The sequence below is a fragment of the Oryzias latipes genome, chromosome 9 (assembly GCF_053564925.1).
Source record: "Oryzias latipes strain Hd-rR chromosome 9, Olatipes_Hd-rR_3.1".
Classification (NCBI taxonomy): Eukaryota; Metazoa; Chordata; class Actinopteri; order Beloniformes; family Adrianichthyidae; genus Oryzias; species Oryzias latipes.
In genome coordinates this window covers 24,859,608-24,886,900 of record NC_136245.1, presented here as the reverse complement: position 1 = coordinate 24,886,900, position 27,293 = coordinate 24,859,608, and the positions used below count along the sequence as shown (strand labels likewise).

The 27,293-nt window shown below is 39.8% G+C and overlaps 1 protein-coding gene across 5 annotated transcripts; it reads right to left on the bottom strand.

Moving 5' to 3' along the window:
* trim36 (tripartite motif containing 36) lies at positions 1–25,640 on the bottom strand. Of its 5 annotated transcripts, XM_023958371.2 has the most exons (14): positions 25,207–25,495; positions 19,854–20,088; positions 16,268–16,297; positions 13,787–14,133; positions 12,630–12,776; positions 11,517–11,612; positions 9,692–9,829; positions 9,418–9,533; positions 8,105–8,226; positions 5,597–5,714; positions 5,296–5,501; positions 3,996–4,179; positions 3,719–3,832; positions 1–2,685 (listed from the first exon to the last, which is right to left on the bottom strand). In XM_023958371.2, exons 1-14 carry the CDS (start codon positions 25,267–25,269, stop codon positions 2,328–2,330), a joined length of 2,274 nt encoding a protein of 757 aa, XP_023814139.1. In that variant the 5' UTR covers positions 25,270–25,495; the 3' UTR covers positions 1–2,327. The 5 variants fall into 5 exon arrangements, with proteins under 5 accessions (XP_023814139.1, XP_023814142.1, XP_023814140.1 ...); XM_023958374.2 differs by lacking the exon at positions 16,268–16,297 and having other exon boundaries at positions 25,207–25,640; XM_023958372.2 differs by lacking the exon at positions 16,268–16,297 and having other exon boundaries at positions 19,842–20,088.
* Positions 25,641–27,293: the final 1,653 nt, after the last annotated feature.

Here is a 27,293-nt window from a genome sequence, read left to right as displayed (position 1 = left end):
GAAAGTTTCCAAAAATTTATTTCCTAAAATCCCTACACAGCAAAGCAGAAAAAGTGGCCTCTTTCAGCATCCCAACACATTTTCACATCTTTGCAGTTCTGTGCACATCACATGAAGTCAAGACCAGAGACCTCAGCAAAACCACATGGAGACAAAAGCACGGGCCAACATTTCAAGCATTCATGATTGTTAAGATTCTCTCCCAACAAGGAGAGATTTAAAAGCGCAAAATATAAAATAGCCTTCTAGGTGTTAACAGTGCAAATTGTCTTTAAAGGCATACGTTGTTTCTGCGGTCCTACAGCCACTTTCTTGCACACATTGCACACCTGCAGAGCCTAGCATGCTACAATTACTGAGGAGCTAGTTTAGCTTAAATTTAGAGTTAGCCTGTTGATTATTTAACATCCAGATTTATATGCAGGTTATAAGATCCAGCCAAATGCTACAAGATAAAAGCTTACGGCCTCCAAAGCGGGAGAAAAATTCAAACTGGGCTCCTTGTTTTCAACAATTGATTGTGTGCAAACAAAACTGGACCGTAGACTGTGAAATGCATAGATGTTGGACCAAAAAAAAAAAAAAAAAAAAAAAAAAAAAAATTGATTTCAGAGAGAATTCATATCTGTGAGGACTACAGTAACAGCTGCACACAAACATTTGCAGAACTGGTCATAAACATTACAGTTGAATAGATTTTAGTGTTGAATACAATGTTTTATAGTCTAATAAAAGAAACACATCAAGCCAAACAATACAAATGGAAATCAAGTTACTTTAATAACATAACCTTAATAAAAATAATAAAATGCAGCTAAATGGGGTAACATTGTCCTACAGCAATTTCCATCAGTTATGATCCACAAGAAAACAAGAACGTCACTTTATTTCACTCAGTAGTCTGGATTAATATGTACATAAACTATAAAAAGAAAAACTTGAAATATCAGTTTAATGACACTTAAAGAGTGGAGTGAGATGGTATGTTTTAAATCAAACCTGTTTGTCAGAACCGGTACAGTAGTTTAAGGTTTTCCAGGCCTGACCGACAGAGGTAGGTAGCATGTAGCCCAAAATCAGAGCCAGGAGCCTGAGAAAACGTAAACCGATTGCCCTGACCCTTCAGAAATCAAAACTTAGAAACGTACAAACAAATTGATGTGCAGGCACATTTTTCCTGTACATGTATGCAATTCCCCAGTGATAACGTCCAGTGTCCCATCAGACTAAACGGATTCAAACCAAGCTAATTTTCTACCAACATAACAGTCTTGAGGCCAAAAACACTACACCTGCTTGCACCTCATTGGTGTTTTGACAGTTTGCAAAAGCACTTTTTGAACCTGACTGGCGTTTTTTTTCTCCTTTTGAGATGCAAAAGGCAAAGGCTGTGAGTCCACTCAGTAAGCAGCAGGTCACTAGCACCAGAGCCAAAACGCCTTGGCTTTCAAGTGTTGTTGCAGCCGTCAGATGTTTTAGCTTTTTACATACATTTGTGAGGTGGAAAAGGCGTGGCGAGCAAACAGGAAGTGAAAGGGTGTCGTGATCCAGCTTTAAAAATGGAGGTGAATGTGAGTCTTGTGAATTTATTACAATAATTCCAGCATTAAAAGTAGTGTCACATTTCACAAAATGTGCAAAACAAACCAACCAGTCAGTCATAAAAGTCAAAACACAATTATTAACACCTGACACCAGTGAACAAACTATCCCTACAGTAAATCTTTACACTTGTGCAACAATACCATCATCTGCTTTCTAAAGCAAACTCACTGATTTGCTTCCTAAAAAAGGCATAAAGGTGCTAGCTTTTTCAGATCCATCAAAACCGTCCTAAACCTGTGCTGCTACGTATAGACGAGGAGAAAACACCCAAGCAAAGAAAATATTCTACAATTATATTCCTTAAAAAAAAACAAAAAAAAAAAACTGTAAATCCAAGTAGTTTAATGTTAAAAAGAACATTTAAAGTGACTGCCTCAAGAACAGCTAGTTAATGTTGAAAAGCTGAAACCAGCCAAGCATTAAAACAAGTACAAAAACAATAAACCAGAAGTGGCTTTGGTATGTAAAGAAGGCCTTTTATACGGAAACCAGCCTATAAAGAGCTCTGACATCAATACGTGTTACTGTACTGTGGATTTGAGGCCATTTTATTATTTAAAAAAAAAGAAAAAAAAAAGGTTTAGATGCCAACTGCCACGTATCATCCTTAAAATATCGGTTTGGTTTAACCTTTACCCTGTCTGTAAAAATCAGATTTTCACAAAGCAAGCTAAAAATGAAAGAAAGTCCAGTCCAGTTGTGCCAACAATCGCCCTCCTCTCTCAGAAAGTCAGTCTCTTCGCCGTGATGAAGTCCTCCAGCTGAACCTTTCCGCTGCCCATGAGGCCAAAAGCTGGAAACATTGTTCCCGAGCAATCCACCTGCCTCTCGTAAATGCACCTCATGGTGTCTGCGTCATAGAAGAAGACTCGGCTGGAGTCGTAATCCAAGCATATGCCCAGGCGCTGGGGCATGGGGAGCACGCGGTTGCCGGGATCGCTGGCCGGTGGGTTGGCGGTGGAGGAAGAGGCCTTGGGGATGAAGAGTTTGCCCATGCCAAGTGTGAGGAGGATGAAGGGTTGGGAGACTTCGTAACACGCGTCCTCGCTGCCGCTGTCATGTCCACTGTCATGGTCGTACCTGGTGAATACCGAAAAAGAGGGGGGGGGGGGGGGTCTGCATTACCTCACCAGCTCGACCCACTCAGAGCTACAACGATTTTATGGTCATCAGAACAGAAAGGTCAATGTTTGAAATGTGAAACAGTAAAATGGAAAACTTGTGCTCACATCGTTACAATCTAGACCAGGGATGGGCAAAAGATAATTAGTTTAAACTCGGGTTAAACTAATCGGACTCGCCAAACGGGAATAAGTTATATTGATAATCCTTATTAAGGAGTTATTTTCCCTGTAATTCTGGTTCTTCCCCATAGACTTGTCTAGGTGCAGAACGTTGTCCTGCATTCATGTGGTGTTGGTAGATTTGTTGCATTTCTGACATTCATGTGTGTTTTTTGAGTCGGACACTCATTTTTCCAATCATAACAACCCATGAACGCAGCATTTCTCCAAGTTTGGAGTTTTCCCTGTGCAACATCAAACCTTTATAAAGAAGAAAACCACAGTTTGAAAGAAAAACTCCAAAATATAAATATTAATTTTCAATAAAAATTAAAGCATGTTTTATCCAGAGTCCAAGTCATTTCTTTTTCGTACGAGGTGGATTACCTAAACTCTTCACGCATCTGCTCCTGATCCTGCCCTTCTATCAAGGGCAGGATCAGGATTGTGGCCCACGAGTCAAAATAATTTGCCCACCCCTGATCTATACAGACCTAAAGTTGCACTTTTTAAATATTGCAGCAGGGGGGGCTAAAAAACAAAACCCATAATTAGCTTCTAAATGCAGCTTTAGTACAGATTTAGTTTTTTTTTATTTATGTAAATATTGTGCTCTTGTCCAAGAGTTGGTCCAGAGAAATGCTGGCTCGGTCTGCCAATAAGCTCTTTAGGAGTTTATACTGGTTCCCTTACATCACAGGGTTTAGTACCAATCAGACACAGAAGTAATGAGTGTTTTCACACCAGGCTTTGTTGGGAAATAATAAAAAAAAACAAATAATATTGTCTAAATCCAACAATGCTGGACAACATGTTTGTGCTGGACATACCTTGGGCTGCTGGTGTCTCTTGGATTGTGGAACCATTCAAGGATCTTTGTATCTGAAGCCACTCCCACCTTAACCATGTAGGAGTGCGGCTCCACCTTAAACGCCCAATAGTGCCTGCAAAATAACATAGGTACATGAATATTTTATCAATTTATCCATAGCAATAGGCTCCATACGGTCAAGTGCTCCAAAACTGAAGCATTTTGGACTCAAATAGGAAAAACAAATGAATAAAACCATGTGACCCAGATGTGGTCAACTTCACCTCTGTACATACCTTCCTTGAGAAATTCCCGTATCTCCAATGATGTAGTCTAGGCTGATGTAGCTACCCGTCTGCACGCGTTCAGCTGCGAGGAGAAAGGCTGCGCCTGCCACACTCTCGACTGTGTCTCGTCTTTTGTTAAGAACCAGCCTTTCGGCGCTGAAGCCACATTTATCACTCAACAGGAACCCAAAAACTGCAGGAAAAGAAAAAGCAATAAGATTAAAAAAAAATTAAAAAAATACTAGCAAGAAAGAAAAACAGACAAATCAGAAAAAAACAAAACAAAAGTAAGCCATTACTGACAAGTACAGAAGACAAACAGAGGAGGGCGCTAAAAGCCTTCCAATACAAGAGGACCGTCTTTGAAAAATCCATTATTCTTATGCTCAACCACCCTTTATACACAGCACAGCAGTTGAAATTTAACGCATGCTATAAATAGTTAATAGGCCAAATGCCATTATTACCATAATCCAGGACACACACTAGCTGACATAATTATGTCCGTTAACTCAACCATCCATGAAACCTCAAGTCTGCACTGGGGAAGACGAGTTCATTTGCATACGTCTGGGAAAGTCTGAGCCAACTAGAGCATAATAATAAACCTTTTTAAAGGCTGAGCTGACAACCATATACAATATAATGGTACACAATAATGAAATCATACACTGATTGTGACACGTTTAAGTAAATGTACAGTCCGGGTTTAAGTGAAGGAAGAAAAAGAAAAAAAGATCATTAAAACCTATAAAAATTTTTAATACGAAATAAATTAAATTAATATAAAAAGAAAACCTGAATATAATCCTTTATTCTGAAGGAATTTCAATTGTTGCAAGCTGCTAATTTAACAACACTTGCACATCTGATAAAAATTAATAAAATAAAAGCATAAAAACCTTTAAAGATTAAAATATATTAATTAAAAAAATAGAATAACACCATCAAAACTTAAAAATTCGGAGTTATCCCTTTTAATGCTCAGTCAGGGAGTTTTACCATCTTATAGCAAAAGGGACAAAAATAAAAAATAAAAGCTGATCATGAGAGAAATATGCATTTACATGGTTTTATTAAGCGCCACCATTTAATTAAAACTTTAAATAGTTTGCAAATATCATATTTAGGAGAAGGAAAAGAAAAAATTCTTTAAAGAGTTTCCCTTTGAAGTGATTTAACCCATTGCGATCTCAAACAGAGGCTCAAAACAATTAAATGCACCAAAAAAAGTTCAAAATAAAAGCCTGAAAGACGTCAACATCCTGAACTTTGCGTCTTCCCCTTGTCCGTATAATTTTCCTCTTACCAGGAGCAGGCGGTGTGTGAAAGGCCACTTCAGGGCTGTAGGGACTGAACATGGAGTTCCTGCAGCTTCGAACTCTGAAGGAGTACAGGGAGTCAGGCTCCAGGTCATTCACTATAGTGTTGCTTCCATATACTCTGTCCGTCGCCCTCCAGAGCCCGCCGTCTTCTCCGTCCTCCTTAGACGGGGACTGGCTCGGGCCTACAAGTCTGGACACAGAGTATAATTTATGAGCTACCTCCCTCTGCACCAAACGCATGGTTCAACTTTTCTGAAAGTTCTTTCTTGCGGTTTTGAAGCCTACCTGCGATACTCAAGCACATGCTGATCTGTAGGAAGATGGTCGTCCGCCAGCCTCCAGCAGATCGAGGCCTCATTGTAGACTTTGCTTTGGGACAAGTCAATCAGAGGGGGGTCTGGAACTGGAGGTCAGAGAAACGGCAGCCAGAAACTCAAAGGTTTGCATTCTAAAAATCACCACACTTCACTTAGAATCTTGCCGGTGGATTAAAAATAAATCGTATTTGCACCCTAATCATGAATAGTACCACACCAAAGCTTAGAAAGCAATGCTAGGAAGGTCAGAATCCAGGACTCTCCACTCAGGAGGAGGGATGAAACCACTTTGCATAATGGAGCTTAAGAGGTTTTCACAGACCGACTGCCTGGAAATGAAACTGTAAGAAGCCCCGCCCACCTAAAAATCACTTTAAGTAAATGAAAGAAATGTGCTGAGTAAGTGTAGCAAAAGCTCATTTTCTCTTTTGCTCAGCTAACAATAATTTCCTCAAGGAAGGTCGGTTTATCACATATTTGCACAGAATCAGACTCTTTCGATTAGCTCATTAACATTTTTCTTCAGTCAGCTTTTCTCCTCATAAACAGTCGGGTCAACTTTACATCAAGATAGCGTTCTTTGTAAACATACCTCTGTCCTCAACCACAGGTTTTTCATTTTTTAACACATCCAGAATTTTAGGATTTTTATCCAATTATCAGTTTTATCATTAGTCAATTAATCTGAACATTGAAGATGGAATTAGATTTAAAGTTAAAGTTTGTCAGCTGTAGGGAAAAAAAAAATCCAAAACTGTGAAAGAGATAACCACTTCAGCTTTTACCAGAAGCCGACATACACATATCAAGAACCCCAAAATAAAACCATAAACTCCTCTGGGTTCAGACACATGCAGTCTCTTGTCCACACACATTGTAGTTCTTTGTTTACTGCTGCAATATTCTTCTAGCCTGAATTATTGCAGCAATCCCTGCATCTCTGACAGCAGAGCACCGCCCGCGTCAGCAGCTCCAGCAGAGCACATAGATTAAAGACATCAATAAGACTGAGACATCTCCTTCAGCCGGCACTTTCTGAAGGAGAGGAGAGAACTTTGCAAAAGACTACAGTTTTAAAAAGTAATTTTTTTTTTTCACAAGATTTTTCATTTCCATTCATCTGTCCACAAAATGGATGCAGATTGAAATAAGTTCTTCATCACTGACTTCAAACGACTATTTTTCTGAGTATAAGTCAAGTTTTTTTTAATACAGTTTGGCCAGAGGTGTGACTTTTACTTCCGTGCAATTCGTATGATTTTTCTTCTTTATTGTTCATTTTTGGCGACTTAAACTCTGGAGCAATGTCTAGTTAGAAAAGTACAGTAGACTGTAGGAAAAAACATGGAAAACTACAGTCTTTGCTAACGTGACTGGACTAAAGCCTGTTGTGCAACTGAAACTTTGGTTTAAAAGAAATTCCTTTCATTAAGTTTATTTTTTAAATCTCAGAACATCTGGGTTTTGGACTAGGGTGCGAATTTGCAACCAAGAACTCTTCTTAGAGGAACAACTTAACTCCTATAAAGATAATAACCAGGATCAGCTCCAAATACAGCCATGCACCAGCATTAGTGGCCCATTGTGCATTAAAACACAACAACAAATAACAGGTCTGAGCATCAAATACAATTGCTGTGCCTCTGTGGAAGCAGATAAAAACTTTGAAAGCAAAAAAAGAAGATTTCTTAATTTTACTTAAAAGGCAATGAATTGCTATACATTTCCAACCATAAATCCTTAAGCTGGAGCTTGTTTAATGAAGCGGATTGAAAAGATTGTGTGAAATTAAGAGCTGGTTTAGGAGCATTGGTTCATTTTCAAATCCTATTTACATTTCATGCATTACTTTAATAGTTTTAGTTTGTAAATGAGGGGGGGAAATTCTCCATGTTGAGCAGTATAACACTAGACAGAATATTTACAATCTGCCCCACCACCTGGTGCTGGGAAGGAGTAAAGCTACATTTACACCACCCATGGAAACACAGGTTCAACCCACCACAATCAATGAAAAGTCTATGTAAATGCATACAAGTGTGCCTCTCTGGCTTCCACACTCAAAACACTTGTTTACATGTAGCTACTCAACTTTCTACAACTGTTTTCAGGCTCTATGTTCAAAACGCAGCCACTGAATGCGCATTGAAAGTTCAACCAGCTTGAACTTCGACCAATCAGGGACTGATTTGATCGTGGAGAAGAAATGAGTAATTGCAGTTTGTGCCCGATCAGAATTGTATGACAAAAAATCTTTAATTTATCAGAATAAAGATGTGAAAGAAAAAGTCTGGAGCCAGATCTGGACCACTGTGGGTGGCTGTCATGTGCTAGTAAACAATAGTGTGAACACCATGGGCTAAATGCACGTTCAAGAACCGGCGTTGGGCGCGTTCTCAAACGTGCGTTACATGCCCAGTGTAAACATAGCTAAATTAACCTAAAAGAAACTCAAATTCTCTGTGCATTTCTGTACCTCCACCAAAGCACATCTCCTTGAGGAGCGTTTCTTCTCTGGATGTGTCCAGTACAAACTCGTCAAAGCAGGTGTCAGCTGCAGGATGGAACGTCCTCAGGGAGTCTGTGGCTTTCTGGATCCTACAATCAAAGACAACAAAGAAGGACTGAGAATGCTGTGAGCTGTTAAAGTCCCCCATGAAAGAAGGGGGGAACAAAAATAAAAATAAATATGAGCAAAAAAAAAAAAAAAAACACGTTCCCAGTGGTGTTTTCGTTACGATTATGACATTTTTGACCAAATTCCCACGACCTAAATGTCTTAAAATTACATTTCATGTCTATCCGAAGCCTTTTTCCATCAAAGGGCTCTTGAGCGCGGTAGTTTCTGCAGCTCACCGCTCCACCAGGGGGATGGATCAAAAGCAGAAAACACATCCAACGTTTTTTTAGTTTTCATTTTAAATGTGTGCGGCTAAAAAACAAATTTCAGCCTTGGATGCGCTTAAAACACATGCGGGCAGTGCTGCAATGTGCCATCTTCTTTCTCCCGCACCTGAGCTCGTGCAAACTGGGTGGGGCAGATCAGGGAGCTTGTGCATGGACACTAGGCCATTGTGAAGTAGAAATACTCAGAAATGCAGAAATGAAATGCTTTCTTCATTACATTTGTGCTCTTTCATAAAAGAATTCCACACGTGCATGTCAAAAACTCAAAGAACATGATTTTCCATCGGTCTTTAAGCATTGAGCAAGCCAAACTTTTTTTTTTAAATATTAGTCTTCCTAGAGGAGTTTTACTTTGGTCAAAGTGAGTGCAGACGTTAAAAACAACAAATCTTTGACGAGGGAAAACCACAGGCACCATTGCTTAAGTGAAAACTTTCCCAGATTATCAAAAGCAGCTTATACAGCTCAGTCAGTAGCTGAGAATACCCCAGAGCGCCCCTAGAGCGCTGCAGCACAGGTCTATTCGTCAGCGACCTCAGCGCACGTGGCGCCCGCGGCTGCAGACACACTCCAGCCGACAAAACACATTAGTGGATTGGCCGGGGTTAACAGACCAAATCCAATTGCAGTAATTTAATGCGTAAAAACCATGTGCGGAGAAAAAAAATAATAAGTTAGGTGCACACACAAGACAAGTTTGGTAAAATTATAGCAAACAAACAATCTTTATATGCTGCTCAGGAAGCTTTGCTGCTACATTCAGTGTAAAATGAGCAACTTCTATCTAAACTTTAAAATATTCATTCGTCTACACTTTTGGACACAAAAAGGATTACAGCACTTGTTTCTAAGAGGCTCCTTTTGGTAAATATAGCCATGTACCTGACATGCAGCTGCTTTGCAGTTTGTACAAAGCAGGACTGATCGGTCTCCTTCAACACCTCCTGCGCGTAACCGACCAACCCACTGTTCTCCAGCATACCCTGGTACTCCTCCACCTGAGAAACAGTATAGCCATTTCAGTTTACGATTGCTGTAGGAGTTAATCGCATCCGTGTCTGGCAAACATGATGCTAGGATTGATCTGTTAGACAGATGGATGGAGGAGGTTCTAAAGGATAGAGTCAATGATGAGTGAAAGTGGGATGTCTTGTACCTGGGACTTCAGCTGTTCCATTCGCCGGTTACGAGACTGCTCAATGGATCGCAGCATCTCGGATCTTCTTTCTTGAAGAGTCTCAAACAGACGCTCAAAGTGCTCGTTGGCCTGGCGCTCAGCCAGCTGACCATTTTCCTTTCAAGAGAGAAGAAGAAAAATTAACATCTGTTTCCAAAACATGAAAGTCACCTGTTGTACCACCAGTTTTGAGCTCCAGGTGTTTTCAGAGCAACTCTACACCTGGAGAGTCTCAGACCCAACTGCAACTGCACAATCCTACTTGACCAGTTATCCATCATACAAAGGCTCACCAAATGCATGAATAAAATCTAGCAACAACCCTTAAACCCTCCATCAAGATCGCGCAGATGCCGCAAAAAGGCCTTTAAGCCATTGAGAATGGACTTCACCACACCCCTACAGGAGCGCCGTGGATTCTTCTTCTATTACAACTGCAGCTTTTAGTTTTCCTGGTTTCGTTTTGACACTCATGTCTCAAGTTTCAGTTAGTTGTCACGAGTTTTTTTTTTTTTAGGCTTTTTTCAAGCTTTAATAATTACAGATTACCCGTGACTCAGCAACAGTCTTTTACTTTCAATATCACCGTCCTAGAATGCGTTACACATCTCTTGCATTTTAAAATACAAATAGTTTCAACTGTAATCTTGAGTGTTTTACATTAAGATCTTTCTTAATAGTTCATCAGTGGTAAAGTGGAGGCAAGATAATACCATTAAAACCACCAACTATCAAAACCTGTTAAGAAATGTAGTCGAAGTAGGGAGATTATCTGACGGTGTCTAATTCTAAACAGTTTGCACTCAAATCTTTACATTATTATTTTTCATGCCACCATATGATGTCATAATGTTATTACTAATCAGTGTAGTTTTGTTGTAATTCTTTCAGATTAGATGGTGCAGGTAGGGGAAGCGTGAAAGGTATGACTTTAGAAAATGCCCCAAAGCTTTGATCTGAACCCCACCCGGTCCTCTACAACCGCTGTAATTAACAATGAACAGCACACCGAACACGCCCTCATCCAGGTCCAACAGCAAAATCTACAGTAGACCCAGCTTTGAAGCTGAAACACATCCATGTGAGAAGGGAACCAAATGACTCAAACTGGTTTTAGGACAACTCACCTTTCTGTATACAGTATTCCAACAAAAGACTGTTCTACTTTCACACAGCCGTTTCCTTTAACCAGACATTTTCTGGGTTACTGGATTTTTTTTCTCCCCAGAGGGACTAGAGAATGAGATGTAACCAGAATGGACATCAATACCTTAATTTACACTGAGGAGAAGGTGGTTTGACAGCTTAAAAAGAAAAAAATGTTTATTTAGAAAAAAAAAGAAAAAGATGCTCATTTATGGAAAAAGAAAAGAAAAAAAAAGCTTTTAGCTAAACCGTTCAAAGAAACCCCACTTCAATTCTGACTCACTAGGCCAAGGTCTCTAGGGAATATCCCATGATGCACCTCTCCTGATCCTCATGTCCCAACTGTTCTTGTTTATGATTTGTTGTTGTTATTTTTGGGTTTATTACCTCACAACAGGTTTCTTTGGCCTAGAATTTGCCCGCAAGACTTCAATGACGGCAATGAAGTTTCATAAGGAAGAGGAAGCTCCTCTTCCTCACAGTCTCCCATCTTACAGCAGATTGTTGCTTCATCAACACACCAGAATAGCAGACTGTTATACTGTAGCATCGTTTGAAGTTTTGTCAGGCGTACCCAGTCCCATTTATGCTTTATAAACCAAATTTTGAAAAGTAAGAAGATCGTTTGAGTTGCTGCAACGTGAGTCAGCTTCCTCACCTCCGTCTGACTGATGAGTAGCTCCAGCTCAGTAATCTGAGTCCTGACCTGATCCTCTTTGCTGATGAGGTAATGGATACTCTTGGCCAGTTTCTCCTGCAGACAGAAACCATAAACAGATAAGCAAACTTTCACACAACCTACACTCAGACCCCCACAACAGTGACACGGCAAAAATGAACACTGCAGACATGAAAATATTACAATTAGCCATGGTTTTTTTTATTATCATTTTGCTCTTGAGTATCCATGTAATAAATCTCAACACATTCAACTCTTAAGCGCGTAAAGGAAATGAAACCTGAGCCCGTCTTTAACTGACAAAAGGTTTCCAGGACATGTGATACACCTTTTAATTTGAAATGGCACACATTATGATGGAGCAAAAGGCTTCATAAGGTATGAAACATTGTGCCCATCTAAACAAACAAGTATCAAATCTTTAAGCTTTACGTTAATTCTAAAACTCCAAATTACCTTGTTTTGGCTGAAAAACCAAAACCATTCTGTTAAAAAAATACATATATAATAAAATAACTATAAAAATAAATATATTTGTGAAAAACAATCCAAAACTTTGGCGTGTTTACTCTAATTTCAAAAGAAGTTATTGTTTTAAAGCGCTGGTCCTTTTGCCAACCTGGGTTTCAGTTTCCAAGGACAGACAAGTCTGGAGCAAACAAGTCTTAATGTCCATTAATATTACAGCAGCAGAAAGGAGATCCAGGGATCCGTCAGAGCATGACATCACAACAAAAGGTCCTATTCGGGGTCTTGGTCACCCCTCTGAACATCTAGTAATTTATGTCAAATCCAGCTTTTCAAAAATGCTGCCAAGTCCCGTCTGACAAGGTTATCTGAAAGCTATTCTAGTAGAAATCGCACCACTTAAACTCTGGGGCATCTAAAACTGTGCAAAGGTGAACATAAAGAGTCGATACTTGGTTTTCTTTGAAGTCGGGAACATCATCAAGTCACTGATGATGTAGCATTGTTTGCTGGCTCAGATAAATTCTGCTATCATAAACCCACTCTTTAATTCACTCAGACGGTTTGGATAACATTTATTGGGAAGTTTTCCGCTGTGCTTTGAACAGCGTCGGGCTGCATTACCTTGAGGATCTTGTAGGCACTGCTCATTGAAGTGACTTTGTGGTTGGCGTGGGATCCTCCCAGCTTGCATAGGTGACACACTGGCCGTTTACAGACTTCACAGTACATGTTCACCTTCTCCATCTCGTGCTCTGGGCACATGAGCACCTACAAGATTTTGGAGAGAAAAAAAAAACCCACAATCATCTTCCACCAACAGGGACAGCAGAACGTTAAGCAGATGAAGTGCTTTGACATTAAACGCCAGGGTTTAGCAGTGTACGAACATGATCTGAAAACAGGCTGAGGTAAAACCTGAAAGAGGACGTGGATTTAAAAAGCAGCAGACACTTCTGTGAAACGTTTCCTGTTCAGTCTAAAAGGTCAGCACTTTAATGCCAAGATCCCCTTCACAGGTTACATTGTGTTGTCTGATAAACAAGGACTTTGAACTACACTTCAATATTGCAACATTCCTTATTTTTGTCTTTCAGTTTAATGAAATTACTTATCAATGTTGGAACGGAAAAAAAACCAAACATTTTTGTTCCTGTAAACGTTTAAAGTCCAACTCTGATCACCTTTTGATTCATTGTCAAATCCTTCCCACTGGACTTAATTATGATTATGTCGCCTTTAGCCGAAAAAGTAAAAAAAAAAAAAAAAAAGAAGTTAAAATAACTTGTCTCATTTGAGGACAGTTTCTGCGTACGGCAGTAGTTGATTAGAACTTTAACTCTGAGTTGTGGGCGGGAACATTGGTGCAGAGCAACCTCGCATGACAGCGCTATCCGTTCACACTCTCTCCAGCTAGCTTACAGCCCCTCACAACCTCAACCTAACATTAGCGGTGTAATGAAGATGGTGAACATTACAGAGACAATCCGGCCGGACAGTTTTGATTCAGATGCCAGACGAGGAAAACGACGACGTACTTTAATATTTGTCTACAAGTGGATGCATCAGAATGGAGCGGAGCAGGAAGCTTCTGCCCCGCCCTGCGTATCTTTTAAGGAACAATCACGATCTTTTCAAACATTTTTTCGTCTGCTCCGGATTCACATCAATTTAAATAAATACTAAAATACTATTTTAAACTTCTTTATGTCCATCATCAGCAAAATTCCACTAGAACATGTCAACACTGAACAATTTTGACGACTGCGATGCCTCCTTACCTTGGGTCTAAAATTCGTGGTGGGGCCCACATACTCATGCTGGGCTTTTGGAGTGCCCCAGGGGTGGTGCAGCTTGAAGCACTCGTTACAGTAGCTAGCCTTGCAGTCCATGCAGCTCTTCGTCGCCTCCTGCTGGTTGGGAGGTTTGCAGATGTTGCACATGATTGCGACGGCCGCGCGGGCAGCTTGTCGGTAGCGTTCGACGATGTTCTCCAGGGTGAAGTTGCGGAACAGCATGCTGATGCCGCGTTCGCCGAGGTCGATGTCATGCTGGCAGCCCGGGCACGGGATGGTGGTGACCCGGGGAGTGACGGAACCTCTTCGCCAGCCCGGAGAAGAGATGGAACCTGGAGGGGAGTGGAAGAGCTCGTCATCATCTTTGCAGGTTTTTTTAGCCGTTGGCCACCCAGTCTGCAGTCTTGTCTGAGGCTCTATTTGGAGAAGAAACTGTTTTCAGAGTTAAAATAGACAGCATACATTAAAAATAAAAACAAAATAGCTTTTTATACTAGTTATGGTGCAAGAACTCTAAAGCTTTAAATAGGAATTCCTTTTTCATTCCAAAGAGGGCCTCAGCACGTTTCCTTTTGCACTTTTTTTTACCCCCAACAATGACAGCCACCATGTACTAGCAAAGGTGAATGGCACAAAACACCAATACATAATACATAAAGCAGCTGTCATTGAAAGAAAAAAGCCCAAGAGGAAAAACCAGACAAGAGCACCGGGTCAGGAGGGACAAGATAAAGGAGAGCCACGGAAGATAATCTTGGAGCGTAGAGGAAACAACATTTACCACTGAACTTCTGATTATATCAAGTGGAAACAATGATCTGGACAACTTTTTTTTTTTTTTAAATCGAATGAAAGAAAGAAAGATTGTAATTTTCATTGAACTGAAAGGAAAATATTGTGAAAATAAAAAAAAAGTGAAGTTGGATAGATAAACTAAAATTCTAGCAAATGAAATTAGCTAAATGTCCAGTTCAGTGTGCCAATAATCAAACAAGAAGTTGAAATTCTCTTAAAACTTAAGTTTTAAGAGATTCTCTTGGTAATGACCTTGTTCCCGATGCCCCTGCATCTGAACAAGAGACAGAGAGCAACACTAGAAGAAACCGTGATACACAATGTCACAACAGACACAAGCAGGGTCCGTCACCACACAGTCACAACACTAAAAACCAGCTTAATAAAAAAATAAAAAGTTTTAAAAAAAAGGTCAATGCAAAAAGAAAAAGTATTGCTTCATGTTTGTGAGGGACAGGGGAAGAAGCGAGGAGTGCTGGATTTATCTCAGTTTGAGCGCCTGTGTTGCCACTTCGTTTCCAAGGACCTGGAATTAAATCAAACACTCCTCAGGTAAGCAAAACAAGGAGGCCACTTCAGACTGCACTTCAAAAACAACGAGGCGCAGGAGAGGAAAAGCTGTGGGAACGGCAAAGGAACCAAGTTTGAGCGAGGACATGCTGGAAGGGATGAGAACTGAAGACTGATCGTTTAAAAACCAATGGGATAAATGGTGGAAAATGGGACAGTTATTCTTCCAATGTCATTTTTATTTTTTTCTGCTGCACATATAATGCGGGTGTGAAGCCTGTTCTGATAGTAGATCATGCAATACTATCTTGATCCTAAATGAAATTTCAACTATATAACCATTATTTAAATTATCCAGCCAAAAAAGAAGTGAAATAAAAAGGATGGATTTCTTTGAGCCAATTTGATTGATGTATTGATTTATAAAGAAATAAAGGTAACATTAAAAACCAAAGTCAAATAAATAAAATGTAAAGCAAAGTGGTTGAAACAAAACTGAAGAGCTTATAGTCATGTAAACACAAAACACATCCTAGAATAATTTACATGTAAACATTCAAAACAAAAGAAGAATTCACAGTTGAGGCAAACGTATTGGAGTTTTTTTCCGCTCAGTAGAGACCTGCAAATGTCTCGCTCCGTGAATAAATCTGCTTTACTTGCCATCATGTGTGGTTCAGGCAGCTAGCACATTCCTTTCCCCATCTATCTAGACCCTGGAAACTTCACAAGCAATTTAGATTTGCTTTTTACTCATACTAACCTTTAAAGTCTTATAATCTGAAGAAAAACATATTTTAGGAGTTTTTTCTGAATCTAAACGTTAGCAGTAATATGTCTGTGTAGTCTCATTGATCCAGGTTGATTTATTTAAAGTAGTCTGTTAAAAAAAAAAAAAAAAAACTATTTACTAGACATGATTTATCTTTTCTTTAGTTAGAAACAAAAAAAAAACTTAAATCATATCCAATTAAACGCCTTTTGTTTTCAACAACTTCAAGTTATAGTAGTAATTGTGTAAAAGTGTATCTGTGAGAGTTTTTTTGTTGCTAAATAGGCTTTAAAAGATGAAAAGTAGAGCCAAACTAGGGTTTGAGGGGGATTCTATAGTAACACTGTACTCACTACTACAGCTACTCAAAACACGGAGCCCGCGTCTACCTCGACTTCCAAACGACCTTCGCACTGTGGCTGCAAGCAATGAACAGAGAGGTGAGATGAGACAAACACGGCAAAGGAAAGCAATGCATAATGTGATGTGAGATGTGGATCCAAAGCATGACACCCATGAAACAAAAACACCAAAAACTTGGATAATTACATGAAATTTAATGAAAGTATGTGCTCAGCCCGATTACTGTGGACACAAAACCTAATTCATGAAGTAGACATGTTTGACTTAAAGAAAAAAAAAAAAAAAAGTTTATTTCTGGTCAAAAAATAAAATAAATTCTGTTTTTCAGGAAGGGATTTACTAAATCTAATTTGTTTTACTCAGTGGTCAAGACTGAAGAAAAGCACTAGATTTCTGCACAAGCTGCAGTCCACCTTAAAACAACTGAAACATGCCACCTTAATGTGCTCAACCCCCATTCAAGCATCTGTGCTCATTGGTAAATTCATTACATGTTAAGCTGCAAACTCAAAATACATGTTCACTCTTAGCAAAAAGTAGCACACTTAAACTACTTATGATTAAGTACAAGTATACAATAGGCCATGTATGTGTATTGTATGTATTCAGACTAAACTCAAGATGTATTGATTATAATCTCAGGCAAAAATCCCAAATGTGCCCTGAAACTGCATTTTACTAGAGATCTGCCATGACAACCATAAAGAATGTCCACTTTATTTTTTAAAACAAACAAAAGTACAACTTGTATTGTCACAGCTGTGTCAGACTGCAATGATCACACAACTGTGACACTAAAAGTCTGTTAGCTTAACTCTTCATGTTGAAACATTTAAAAGTCCCATCCTGAGGACGACCTCCTGTTTGACACGTCCAGTTTTGCTTTCCGAATTAAAAAAAAAAAAAATTAAGTGCCAAAAAGCTCATTTTCACAATAATTAACATTTCTGCAACTGAATTCTAAAAATAATTACAATTGAATAATTAGTTTGTGACTTTTTGAACGATTTCTGGAGCTCATCTTTAAGCCAAGCTGAAGCTTTGGATTTACTGTACAGCAGCATGTTGAACTCACTGAGCTTTTGTCAAAACTGTTTCCCCCCAACGTGTCAAAATTGTCTAGAAAAGTGCATTTCTGTGCTTTTAAGAGCACCCACCCACCAACAGTCATGTCAGTCACAGTGAACAATGCCGTGTGTTGTGTCAACACAATAAAGCTGTAACACAATGACAAAGATTCAGTGATCACCTTTCCGCGCTCTGCAAATCTTGTTCACGTTGCACGCTGATAAATTTAGCTTTAAGTCCTTTCTTTCTCCGTCTTCATTTAATCCCTCACTCATTCCCTGCAGGCAGATTGCGTCACTATGGCTACCAGAGAGAGCTGAGCACTGGGGCCGTCAGAGGGCTGATGTTAGGAATATCCCTCACCGTTTTCTTAACTCACCATTATTATTTAGAAGCACAAAGAGCGACCCATATTGGGTCAATTCCCTGCACATTATTTGACTCTGAATGCAGTTAAGATGTGATGATTGAGCCCACAAGCAAGCTAAGAAGTAGGATTGGCCAAACTCCGGCATCCCTCGAAGAATCAACTCATTCAGGCTCCAGAGGAGCAGTCTGAATGAGAGATTCTGCTTCGGAGCGCAGACGGGGTGGTTTTGACCCAGGTCGGAACAACTCGCACAAAAAGCTTTTCGTCTTAAGGAGTACTTCACGGATTTTTCTGGCTCTGGCCTTTTGGTTCGGGATTAAAGTTTCTGCTGATTGACGTGGCATTTCGCTTAAACAAATACCCCCTTAAAGACTTAATTTTCAGAGAACCCAAACGTAAAACGATTATTTTTTTAAGCCTTTAAACATTAAAAAAGTATGCCATGTCGTTATGTTCAGGTAAGGCATTTATTGTGAACACAACAACAATAAAAGAAAATAAACTAATTTCCTTCAACATAGAACTAGTCTCAAACATATCCTGCACACTTTCAGTCTCCAAATATTCCTTCTATCCTCCAAGGTAAGCCTCATTTTTAATGCTAAGAGTTAAAGCAAACTAATAAAGCAGGCCCATTGTTTGGTCGATAATGGCGCTGGAGAGAGCGAACGAGGCACCTTCAAGAGCTGCTCTGAGGCCGTTTTGAAAAGCCTGGCTGCTTCTGCTGCTGCTTCTGCTGCAACACGCTTTGAGCTCCCAGCAAACACCCTGACAGCCTCAGTTCATCACCTGGATTTATTTGAGTGTGTGTGCAAAGATCACACAATTGTTAAATCAGCCTATGAGGTGGAAAGCAGTTTCCATTCTGCTCCTGAAGCTGGTTTTTTTAATGATTACACAGGATACTGTGATTGCAGGAAATGCCCCGAGGCTGTCTGAAAACTTCAGTGATCTTGTGTTTATTTTATTTTATTTTTTTTCACCCTGCTGTTCTTGTCTTAAGGTGGCAAAGCTACGGTTTGGCAAGTTCCTTTCCCGTTTGATGGCGTCTGTAAAGCAAACATGATTAGAAGGAGCAACAAAGGATTGTGGTCGGGGAGAGAAAGAAATATTTCATTTATACTTGTCTTGAACAAACTTAAGAACAAAAAGGAGGAGCTCTATCTACATTTACCTTCACATGAAGGTCACCAAAAGTGGCAGACTTTCCACCTCCTTTGTTCTTTAAAGACCCACTCCGATAAAAAAAAAAATGTTTTTTTAACTTGTTTATGCTGCTTTTTTTTATGACGGACAACATGTACAAAACGTAAAGCTAAAAATTGTTGTTTTTTTAGGCATTTCTATGGTCAAATCGTTAATCACCAGTAGACAAAAACTAACAAAAGCTACAATTGGCAGGCCGCAAGCTTCCTGCTCCGCTCTATTCTGATGCATCCACTTGTAGAGAAATAGATCTGTGCAAGTCTTGGTTTTCCACTCTGAGCTGGCATCTGGCTCAAAACTGTACGATTGGATAGCGCCAATATTGCTCGCCATTTTTGCAGCACCGGTAATGTTAGGTGAAGGGCAGTAATCTAGTGGGAGAGAGTGTAAACAAGTGGATGATGGAAAATGGGTCGGGGCTTAACGCCACCAACTCCAAGGCAAACTTTCTAATAAACTACTGTCCTAGAAAACGACATTTTGGCTGAAAAAAAAAAGCATAATCGTAACTATGGGAACTCTTGAAATACATCTAAAGATGAATCGAGTGGGACTTTAAAGTGTGAAACCAGTTCTTTAGATAGATATGAGCCTATTGATTCATGGAATCTTTTTGCCTGCAAGAGAACCAGATCCTTTTTTTGCATAAGCCTTTTTTGTTTTTCAAATACTAAGAAGCAACTTCCTGCTACTCAAACCCATCAAAGCTGCAAATACGATCAGTGTCGAGCTAAAAACCGACAAACAGGAAATTGAAAACCAATGCAAAGTCATGAATCCATTAAAAGGAAGACAAGGATGAGCACACGTTTGATAGATCTCTTCCTGTGGTCTAAATCTTTCCTTCTATCACTTCTTGACCCAGCTGATCCGAAACATCTCAAACGGCTCTGAATTCCCACCCGCACAGGTCCAATTCAACCCCATCCAACACAGAAGAGGTTTAGATTCCTTACCCCGAGACCCACCTGATCTCACAAGCCTGTCCAGCCTCTCCATGGAGGGAGACGGCACCCTGGACCTGGGGCTGCCGGGCAGGGAGCACTCGGAACCGGCATCGAAGGAGTCGTCGTGGTTCAGCATGAGCAGCTCCCGCACACATTTGTGGCAGACGCTGTGCTGGCAGGGCAGGATCAGCGGGTGGGTGAAGAGCTCCTTACAGATGGGGCAGATCAGCTCCCTCTCAATGTTCTTGATGGGAACCTGAGGATGGAGCCAGACGTGTTCTCTATTACAAACACACCAAGTCTTTTCATGGACATTTTTTTAAAGGTGTATTTTAAAAAAAGTATAACATGTATAACATGTGAAGTATTGGAAAAAGAAATCAATGAACAGAGGAACCAGGAACTCAATGATTTCAACTTTTAAAAAAAAAAAAAAATCACAAAAACTGCCCCAATGACCATTGAACAGCCTGCCCTAATGTTTCTGTCTCCATTACATAACAGAGGATTAACTTCGTCTAAATATAGAAAAAAACAGGAACAAAATTAACATCTAACCACCATTTCCAGGGCTGAAAATGACCAACTTTGTTTGTCCTGAGGACTGATTGCTCATTCAGTTTCAGCTTGTGCTAAAACCGCCTCCTGCAGCTTCCACAAACCCTGAACGCCAGCGACCCACGTGATCAAAAGTAATCAACTCCAAAAATAAAATTTAGAGGAACTTCAAACCAAAAACGGAGGACAAATTCCTCTAGAACAAAGTAACGAAGTCTGGAGTTTTAGCAAGGCCTGAGCGAGAGCTGCTCAGAAATGACTGTCACTGTCGGGGTCCGGGCGGCTGTTATCTCCAGAGAGCCCGTGAATCCACTTGTCTGGGACTTACCGCAGCCACGCTGCTCCGCCGCATCTCTGCAGTCATGATGAGGGAGAAGGAAGCAGCCCGCGAGCGACTACAGCTACGGCGCGCGCGCGGTGTTAGGGAACTTCTGTAACAACGCGAGCGGAAGATGCCCGCGGCCGGGAACGAGGGAGTTTAAATAAAGGGGGGGGGGGGGGGGTGAATCAGCAAACCACTAAGAGGGAGGAGGAAGGCGGGGGGAGGGGGAGGGGGGTCCTCACAGAGCTGCTGCTGATGCCTTCATGGACTTCACGTAAACTTTTTATTTCCCTCCAAAGAGATTCAGCTTTTATTTAACCAAACGAGGAAATATCCACTCTGTCAAAAGTTTTGAACTAATAACTTATATTAAATTTTCAATACCAAGATGTTTCAGCAGTAATATATGTATATATATATTCAAAGTGACATTCCCACCTAATTTTAAAGTTAAGGGGGGCTCAGCCCTCAGGGGAAAATGTTTCCCCATACATTAGTGAAGTAGACATTTAACCAGTTAAAGACCCTCTCTGATGAAAAAACCTTTTTAAAAATGTTTTTAACAAGTTTTGGTGGCTTTTTTTCTCATGATGGACCATATAGAGAGAGAGAGAGAGAGAGAGAGAGAGAGAAAATTAAGTTCAAAATTTCTGAGTACTGTATTTCTTTATTCAACAACAAAAATGCCATGGGAAAAGCTTGCAGATGTGATTTAAGACCAAGCTCCCTCCTCCGCTCCATTTTGATGCATCCACTTCCATATACATCCATATACATCTTTGTTTTCCACGTCCAAGCTGGCATCTGGCTCAAAACTGTTGGCTGGATAGCTCCTATAACGTTCACCATTTTTGTTTCACTGGTAATGTTAGGTTGGGGTTGTGAGGGGTGGGAGAGACTGACAGATGATGGGAAATAGTGGCAGGCTTACTTGATGCAGTGGTCCCGCCCACAACTCAGAGGTAAATCTCTATTGATCTAATCCCGCTCTGCAGAAACTATGTCCCTGAAAAGGACAATTGTTTTGATTTTGCCCAAAAAAAAAACCAGCATAATCATAATTAAAAGACCACTGGGAACGCTTTTAAATAAAACACTCTGTCAAAATGTGTTTTAGTTTGTAAATTAAAACCTTTTATTAAGTTTCAGTACCAACATGTTTGAGCAGTAAAAGAAAATGAAATTTAAAGAGACAGTCCCACCACATGGTCATTTTCAAGACAAAGCCCTCAGAAGACAAAAGTTCCCCAATAAGGTTGTTAAAAGCGATTGCCTTTTTTTCCATTTCTTTTCAAATAAAGGATTTTTTCACTTAATAAATTCATCTAAACCTGTCAGGGGACATAGCCTTAGCTCACATTGCATCATTTACTTAGAGGTGTGAGTCCCGATAGTCTGCTCTGTTTATTTAACAGGTGTGAAAGTAGACATACATTTGATCAAACAGGCAAAACCTGGTCTGATACCTGGCAATGGTTTCTGTTCACTTTCTAGTGAACTCGGGTACGGTAGTGTGAACAAACAAAAGAGTTTGTTTGCTAAATACCTTGTGGGTAAACAGAGTGATGTGAGGAGGTGGTAATAACGCAGAAAAGTTGTGAGATTTGAATGTTTCCTAATGATTATTTACAAAAACCGATGCTGGTTTGTTCCCACTTGTCAGGTGAGAAAAGAAACTAAACCAAAAGGTTTCAATCTGAAGAAAATGTCCTGCTTAATCAAACCTAGTCCACGACTATTAAGTTCATGAAGATATAATGATATAGCATATCATCAGAAAATGTCATCATATTTCATTGATGTGATTTTCAGTACAAGCCCTAACAAACCCTGACTGCTTATGTGCACACAGCATCATAGGTTAGTCATCTAAACAATAGTTGAAAACCAGATAAAGCCTTTGTTAAATCCCTTAAAGTCAAAGTTTCAGCCATCCCAGATCAAGAAGGGTTTAAACTGTGCAGAAACAACACAATTCCTTACTTCCAAAGTCATCTCTTAGTAGGCTTTGATAACTGAAAAGTTGGAGAAATAGAAAAATTAAGAATATCACATAGTGAAATAGCTCTCTTTGACCACATTTTATAAGTATTGCATAAATCTTCACTAAATTTGGTTTTGGATTACACTGAGGTTCACATTTGTGTTGCATTAAGTGTCATGAATGCAATGCAAAGGGTTTGGGCAACATTTTCACACTCTTATGTTTGTCTCCATGTCAATATTTACTTGAATTCTTCTCCAACTCTGAATCCTTTTTCCACACAAAGTTTCTCTCATTTCTCTTACTTTCTGAAAATATAATTAAAGATCAATTCAGAAACTATTTTGGATCAGTTTGAGACACACACATCTCAACGTTTTGACTCATTTATTCATTCATTTTCTGAACCTGTTTTGTCCCTTTTGGGGTCGCAGGGCAGCTGGAGCTTATCCCGGCCACGCGTGGGCGAAGGTAGGAGATATTTTGGACAGTTAGCCAGTTTGTCGCAGGGGAACTTTGTGATTATTTCACAACATTTTAACTGAATACTTTTGAATATTCGTCTCATCAAAGTGAGGTAATAATTAAATATTTTAGAAATCCCCATGTGAATACAGTTCGCGATGTGTCACGGTTTACAGCCACTTCCAGCTTTTAAAAGACCCATTTCCATCCATTCAATTCTGCACACAAGATTTAAAGACCTTACTCTGGATCCTCTGTATTGAATAAAACGCTAAGAGTCATAAATAAAGCCAAATTTGTTCATGTCAGTCATGAGTTTTAAAGGTTTAGGCAACTAGTTGACTCCACCACAGAGTGGCATTAAGTATAAATTAAGTATAAAGTGATCCGTTGGATCATTTTTAAGGTGACAACTATGAAAAATCTGCATCCCTTTTTCCACAGGATGTTTTAGAAACGTTTCTCCTGAGACATTTTTTATTTAATGAAAGGTTCATTCTTTTGGATTAGAAAAACATTCCACACAAACAAAAAGAATATGAAATAAGATTGTTATATGCTTCAGAGGGGAACTGTGACTGTCAATAAAGAGGGGATCCTCAGATATTTAAATGACAACTGATGTGGAGGGAAAGAGATAAATCCCAGAAGAAACTTAAAGTCTTAGGTTAATGCAGAGAAAGTTATAAATGGATGTTGAAATGACAGAGAAAGAACCTGCTTTTTGTCTCAGAGAACACTGGTAATCTGCCTCTGACCTTGTCAGTCTCTTTTGTTATGACATTCTTTGTATTGTATTGAATAATAGGTTCTCTTTATAAAAGCCAATTTTATTTGAGCAGAGGGACAAAAGAGAAGTAAGTTAAGTGACCTGGATCTGCAGATAACATGAGTCACATTTCCCATGTTTCATCAAGAGAGCTTTTAGCTTCTCCTTATATGTCTTCTGCTAAAATAATCATAACATTCTAGGAAATGTCATAGTTTCTCTACAAGGGCTGCAACATCCAGTAAAGTTGCTTAAAGAAAATTCTAAATGTTTACAGGATGACAGCAGAGCGGTTTATGCATCACCAGGATGCACAAACTTAAATATGTTAAGTAACAAATTCAGTCATCAGAGCACAGCAGAGTCTCATATGGCCACAATGTGGTTGGTCTCCTCTTTCATTTCACAAAAGGAGTTGCTGGGATTAAAATATGTCAGGCAACTTTCTGGAGTCATGTTTCAGATGAAATGACAGATTAGCCATGTGTTACTGCAACAATTTGATGAGTCAAGCTTGTTCTGGTGAGATAAACTTCATTTCTTAATTATCTTCAAACTGTTCATTTTCAAAATGACATCAGAGATAAATGGGTTTAAGTGTGCATATCACACTCAAATTAATTGGGTGTCTTTATTTTATCTCAGATAGAACCAGTAAATTCCATTTATTTTTCATCTTCATTGTTTTTTTGGACAACCCATGTGGGCTTCAGGTTTTCACATTTTGCACCTCATCTCAGGGAGAAATTGATCAAATGTGACTGATTTCTGCAGCTGAAAGCACCAAATCAATTGTGATTTTTATTCTAAAGCAAAAAAATAGGAGACCGTTTTCTGCCAGTCTGACAGGCGGACGGAGCCTCATGCACACCAGAGAAAGTCAGAGCCTGCTGTCACCACACCACTGCTGCTTCCAAGTGGCTCCAATAGGCCACTGAATAAAGTCTGCCAATCCTGCAGCACTAACACAATAAAGGCAAAAAAAAAAAAAATTCAAACCAATGGAACACCGATTTTCTTAAAGAAAAGGGTGAAATTTAAAAATTGTCTACAAATGTCTTCCATATGATGTAATGATTATTTTCACATGATGTGAAAAAACAGAATGGAAATGTGATTTTCTTTAATGTGCCTGAACACATCAACCAACCTGTAAGTTGATGTTATTGAATAGAATAGAATAGAATAGAATAGAATAGAATAGAATAGAATAGAATAGAATCCCTGGAGGCCGGCACGGACCCCTGCTGTCAGAAACCATCCGGATGAGACTCACCTCGCCCCTCTCGATCCGCTCTACGATGCTGGCGAACTCCGTCATGTCCTCGGAGTCTGACATGGTTCCAGCGGGTGAAGGACGCACAGTGTGCCAAACGACCGAGACGCACGGAGATGTCCAGACACACGCACACAAAAACAGCTCAAAGAAACAGGCTTCTCTGTGCAGGTGTGACGAGATGAGACGAAAAGGAAGGAAAAACAAACACACAAAAAAGATGAACGAACTGCTTCCCCATCCTCTGCTCTTCTAACCAGCCTGCGCGCACACCCGCTTGTGTTTGTCAGAGGAACGTGCGTCGGCTGCTGTTATAGTTTAGTTGGTTTGGTCTGTGGGGGTAGGGGGGGGGAGCCCCGCCCCTCCCTCCTCCTCCTGCCTCAGCATCCCTCCTCAGCGGCGATGTCTCCACGCACAGATCGCTCCTTGTCTCTGCGCGATCTGCTCCCACGGAGTGAGACTCACATTTATTCCATCACGCATATGGGTAACCACAATATGTCGTTTTTCTTTCTTCATTTTTATTTAAAAGGAATGGGGCCCTCAAGTCTGCTGCCAAGACACGTTAGGATTTTGCGCACGGCGTGGCACCGCCAATTTTGGCTCCTTCCTGCCCCAAAAGGGAAGAACCCTCCTCGGTCTAGCATCACTGTCTCTCCAAAGTGCCATGTGCAAACCACTTGCCGCCGTTTCATAGCAACAGCCGGAATGTGAGGCGGGGGTGGGGGGGCTGCTGGGGAGGCGGATTAAGTTGGGTGTTTTTCATTTTTCTGGCAATGCCACTTGTTCCACGTCAGCAGATGGCCTCGCGCTTTTACGCAGACATTTTCCTGGAGGGGGGGGGGGGGGGGACAAAGGGGCAGAAGGAGCAACAGGAGGACCAAGTCTCAGGAGCATCAGATAATTTTACAAAGAGACACTTGCCTTTTAATATCATTTTTGATATAAAACAGACAGTTTAAAAAGGCAGCAACAACGTATCCTAAATTTCTATTAAAAAAAAGAATATAGGCATAAACGTCTCCCGACAGAAGTCAAAAGCCACAAAAAAACTGTATAATTTGGTGTTATTTTAATTTAAATATATTTTTCTATTTATTAATATTTTAATAAGACTATCATTTCAGCCCCAGAGCTTGTTTTTTGTGGTTTGCTTCAAGCACAGTTAAAAAAATGAAACCTGAATGTTCAACACATTAAATATTCACTTCTACAAAAACCATTTCATTAAATGTGTTTTATGAGAATGATCTCCCTAATCCATATTGGGCTTCAATAAAAGTTAACATTTACAGTCATTCATTTTATTATTGAAAATGAAAGTAAGGTAATCTAGAAAAAAAAAGAGTAAAGCCAACAGTTGGATGCACATCCTCTCCAAATCTCAGGGGTTCCAATAAAAATCTCAGCTGAACTCCAGTAGAATTACTGACAGTTTTGACTTCTGTTTGGGAACACTAACTTGCTAAAACATAAACAACAGCGAGAGCTAATATCTGTACAGATGACACCCTACTGCTCCATAAAAAGCCACATAAGTGTTGGTGTTTTCTCGTTATATATGAATAATTAATATAATGCATTGATTGGCATGTTTTACAAGAGTTGAACAACAGAGGAGAGTGCAGTTCCTGCAGATCAATAAATGTGGTTCAGATCACCTCTGCTGGGTGGCAAATGCACCTTTTTTTAACCACTGGGTGGAATTTGTTTTTTAGAAAACAAATCCATCAAGAAATAAAAAAACTATTTTCCAACAGGGCATCGAGGAGGAGGTGAAGTGCTATGTTTTCAGGTTTTTTTTTTCTTTCAAACATCATAAGCTAAAGTGCAGCAATAGTTAGCAAACTGAGGGTTTTCAGTGGCAAATTGACAAACATTTATCAGCAAAGATGACTCTTTGTGCTGAAAGGAGCTTATATGGTTTAAGTTCATGTTAAAAACAAGAAAAAATATAGATATTTTATGTATTGCACTTGGTTGGAACAAAAGGACGGTTTACAATCTAAAAATGTGACAATATAAGGAAGTTGAATACATAAATTGAAAGCAGATGTGACCTTGATAGGTCTGCATACACTGAAAAA

Bases quoted from the DNA above. Each gene is read 5' to 3' on its own strand.
- trim36 (XM_023958371.2), bottom strand. From the start codon at position 25,269: ATGTCAGACTCCGAGGACATGACGGAGTTCGCCAGCATCGTAGAGCGG. The intron at 20,089-25,206 runs GTGAGTCTCATC...CTCCATCCTCAG, and splicing joins AGCGGATCGAGAGGGGCGAG to GTTCCCATCAAGAACATTGA. The intron at 9,830-11,516 runs GTGAGGAAGCTG...CTCTCTTGAAAG, and splicing joins TACTCATCAGTCAGACGGAG to GAAAATGGTCAGCTGGCTGA.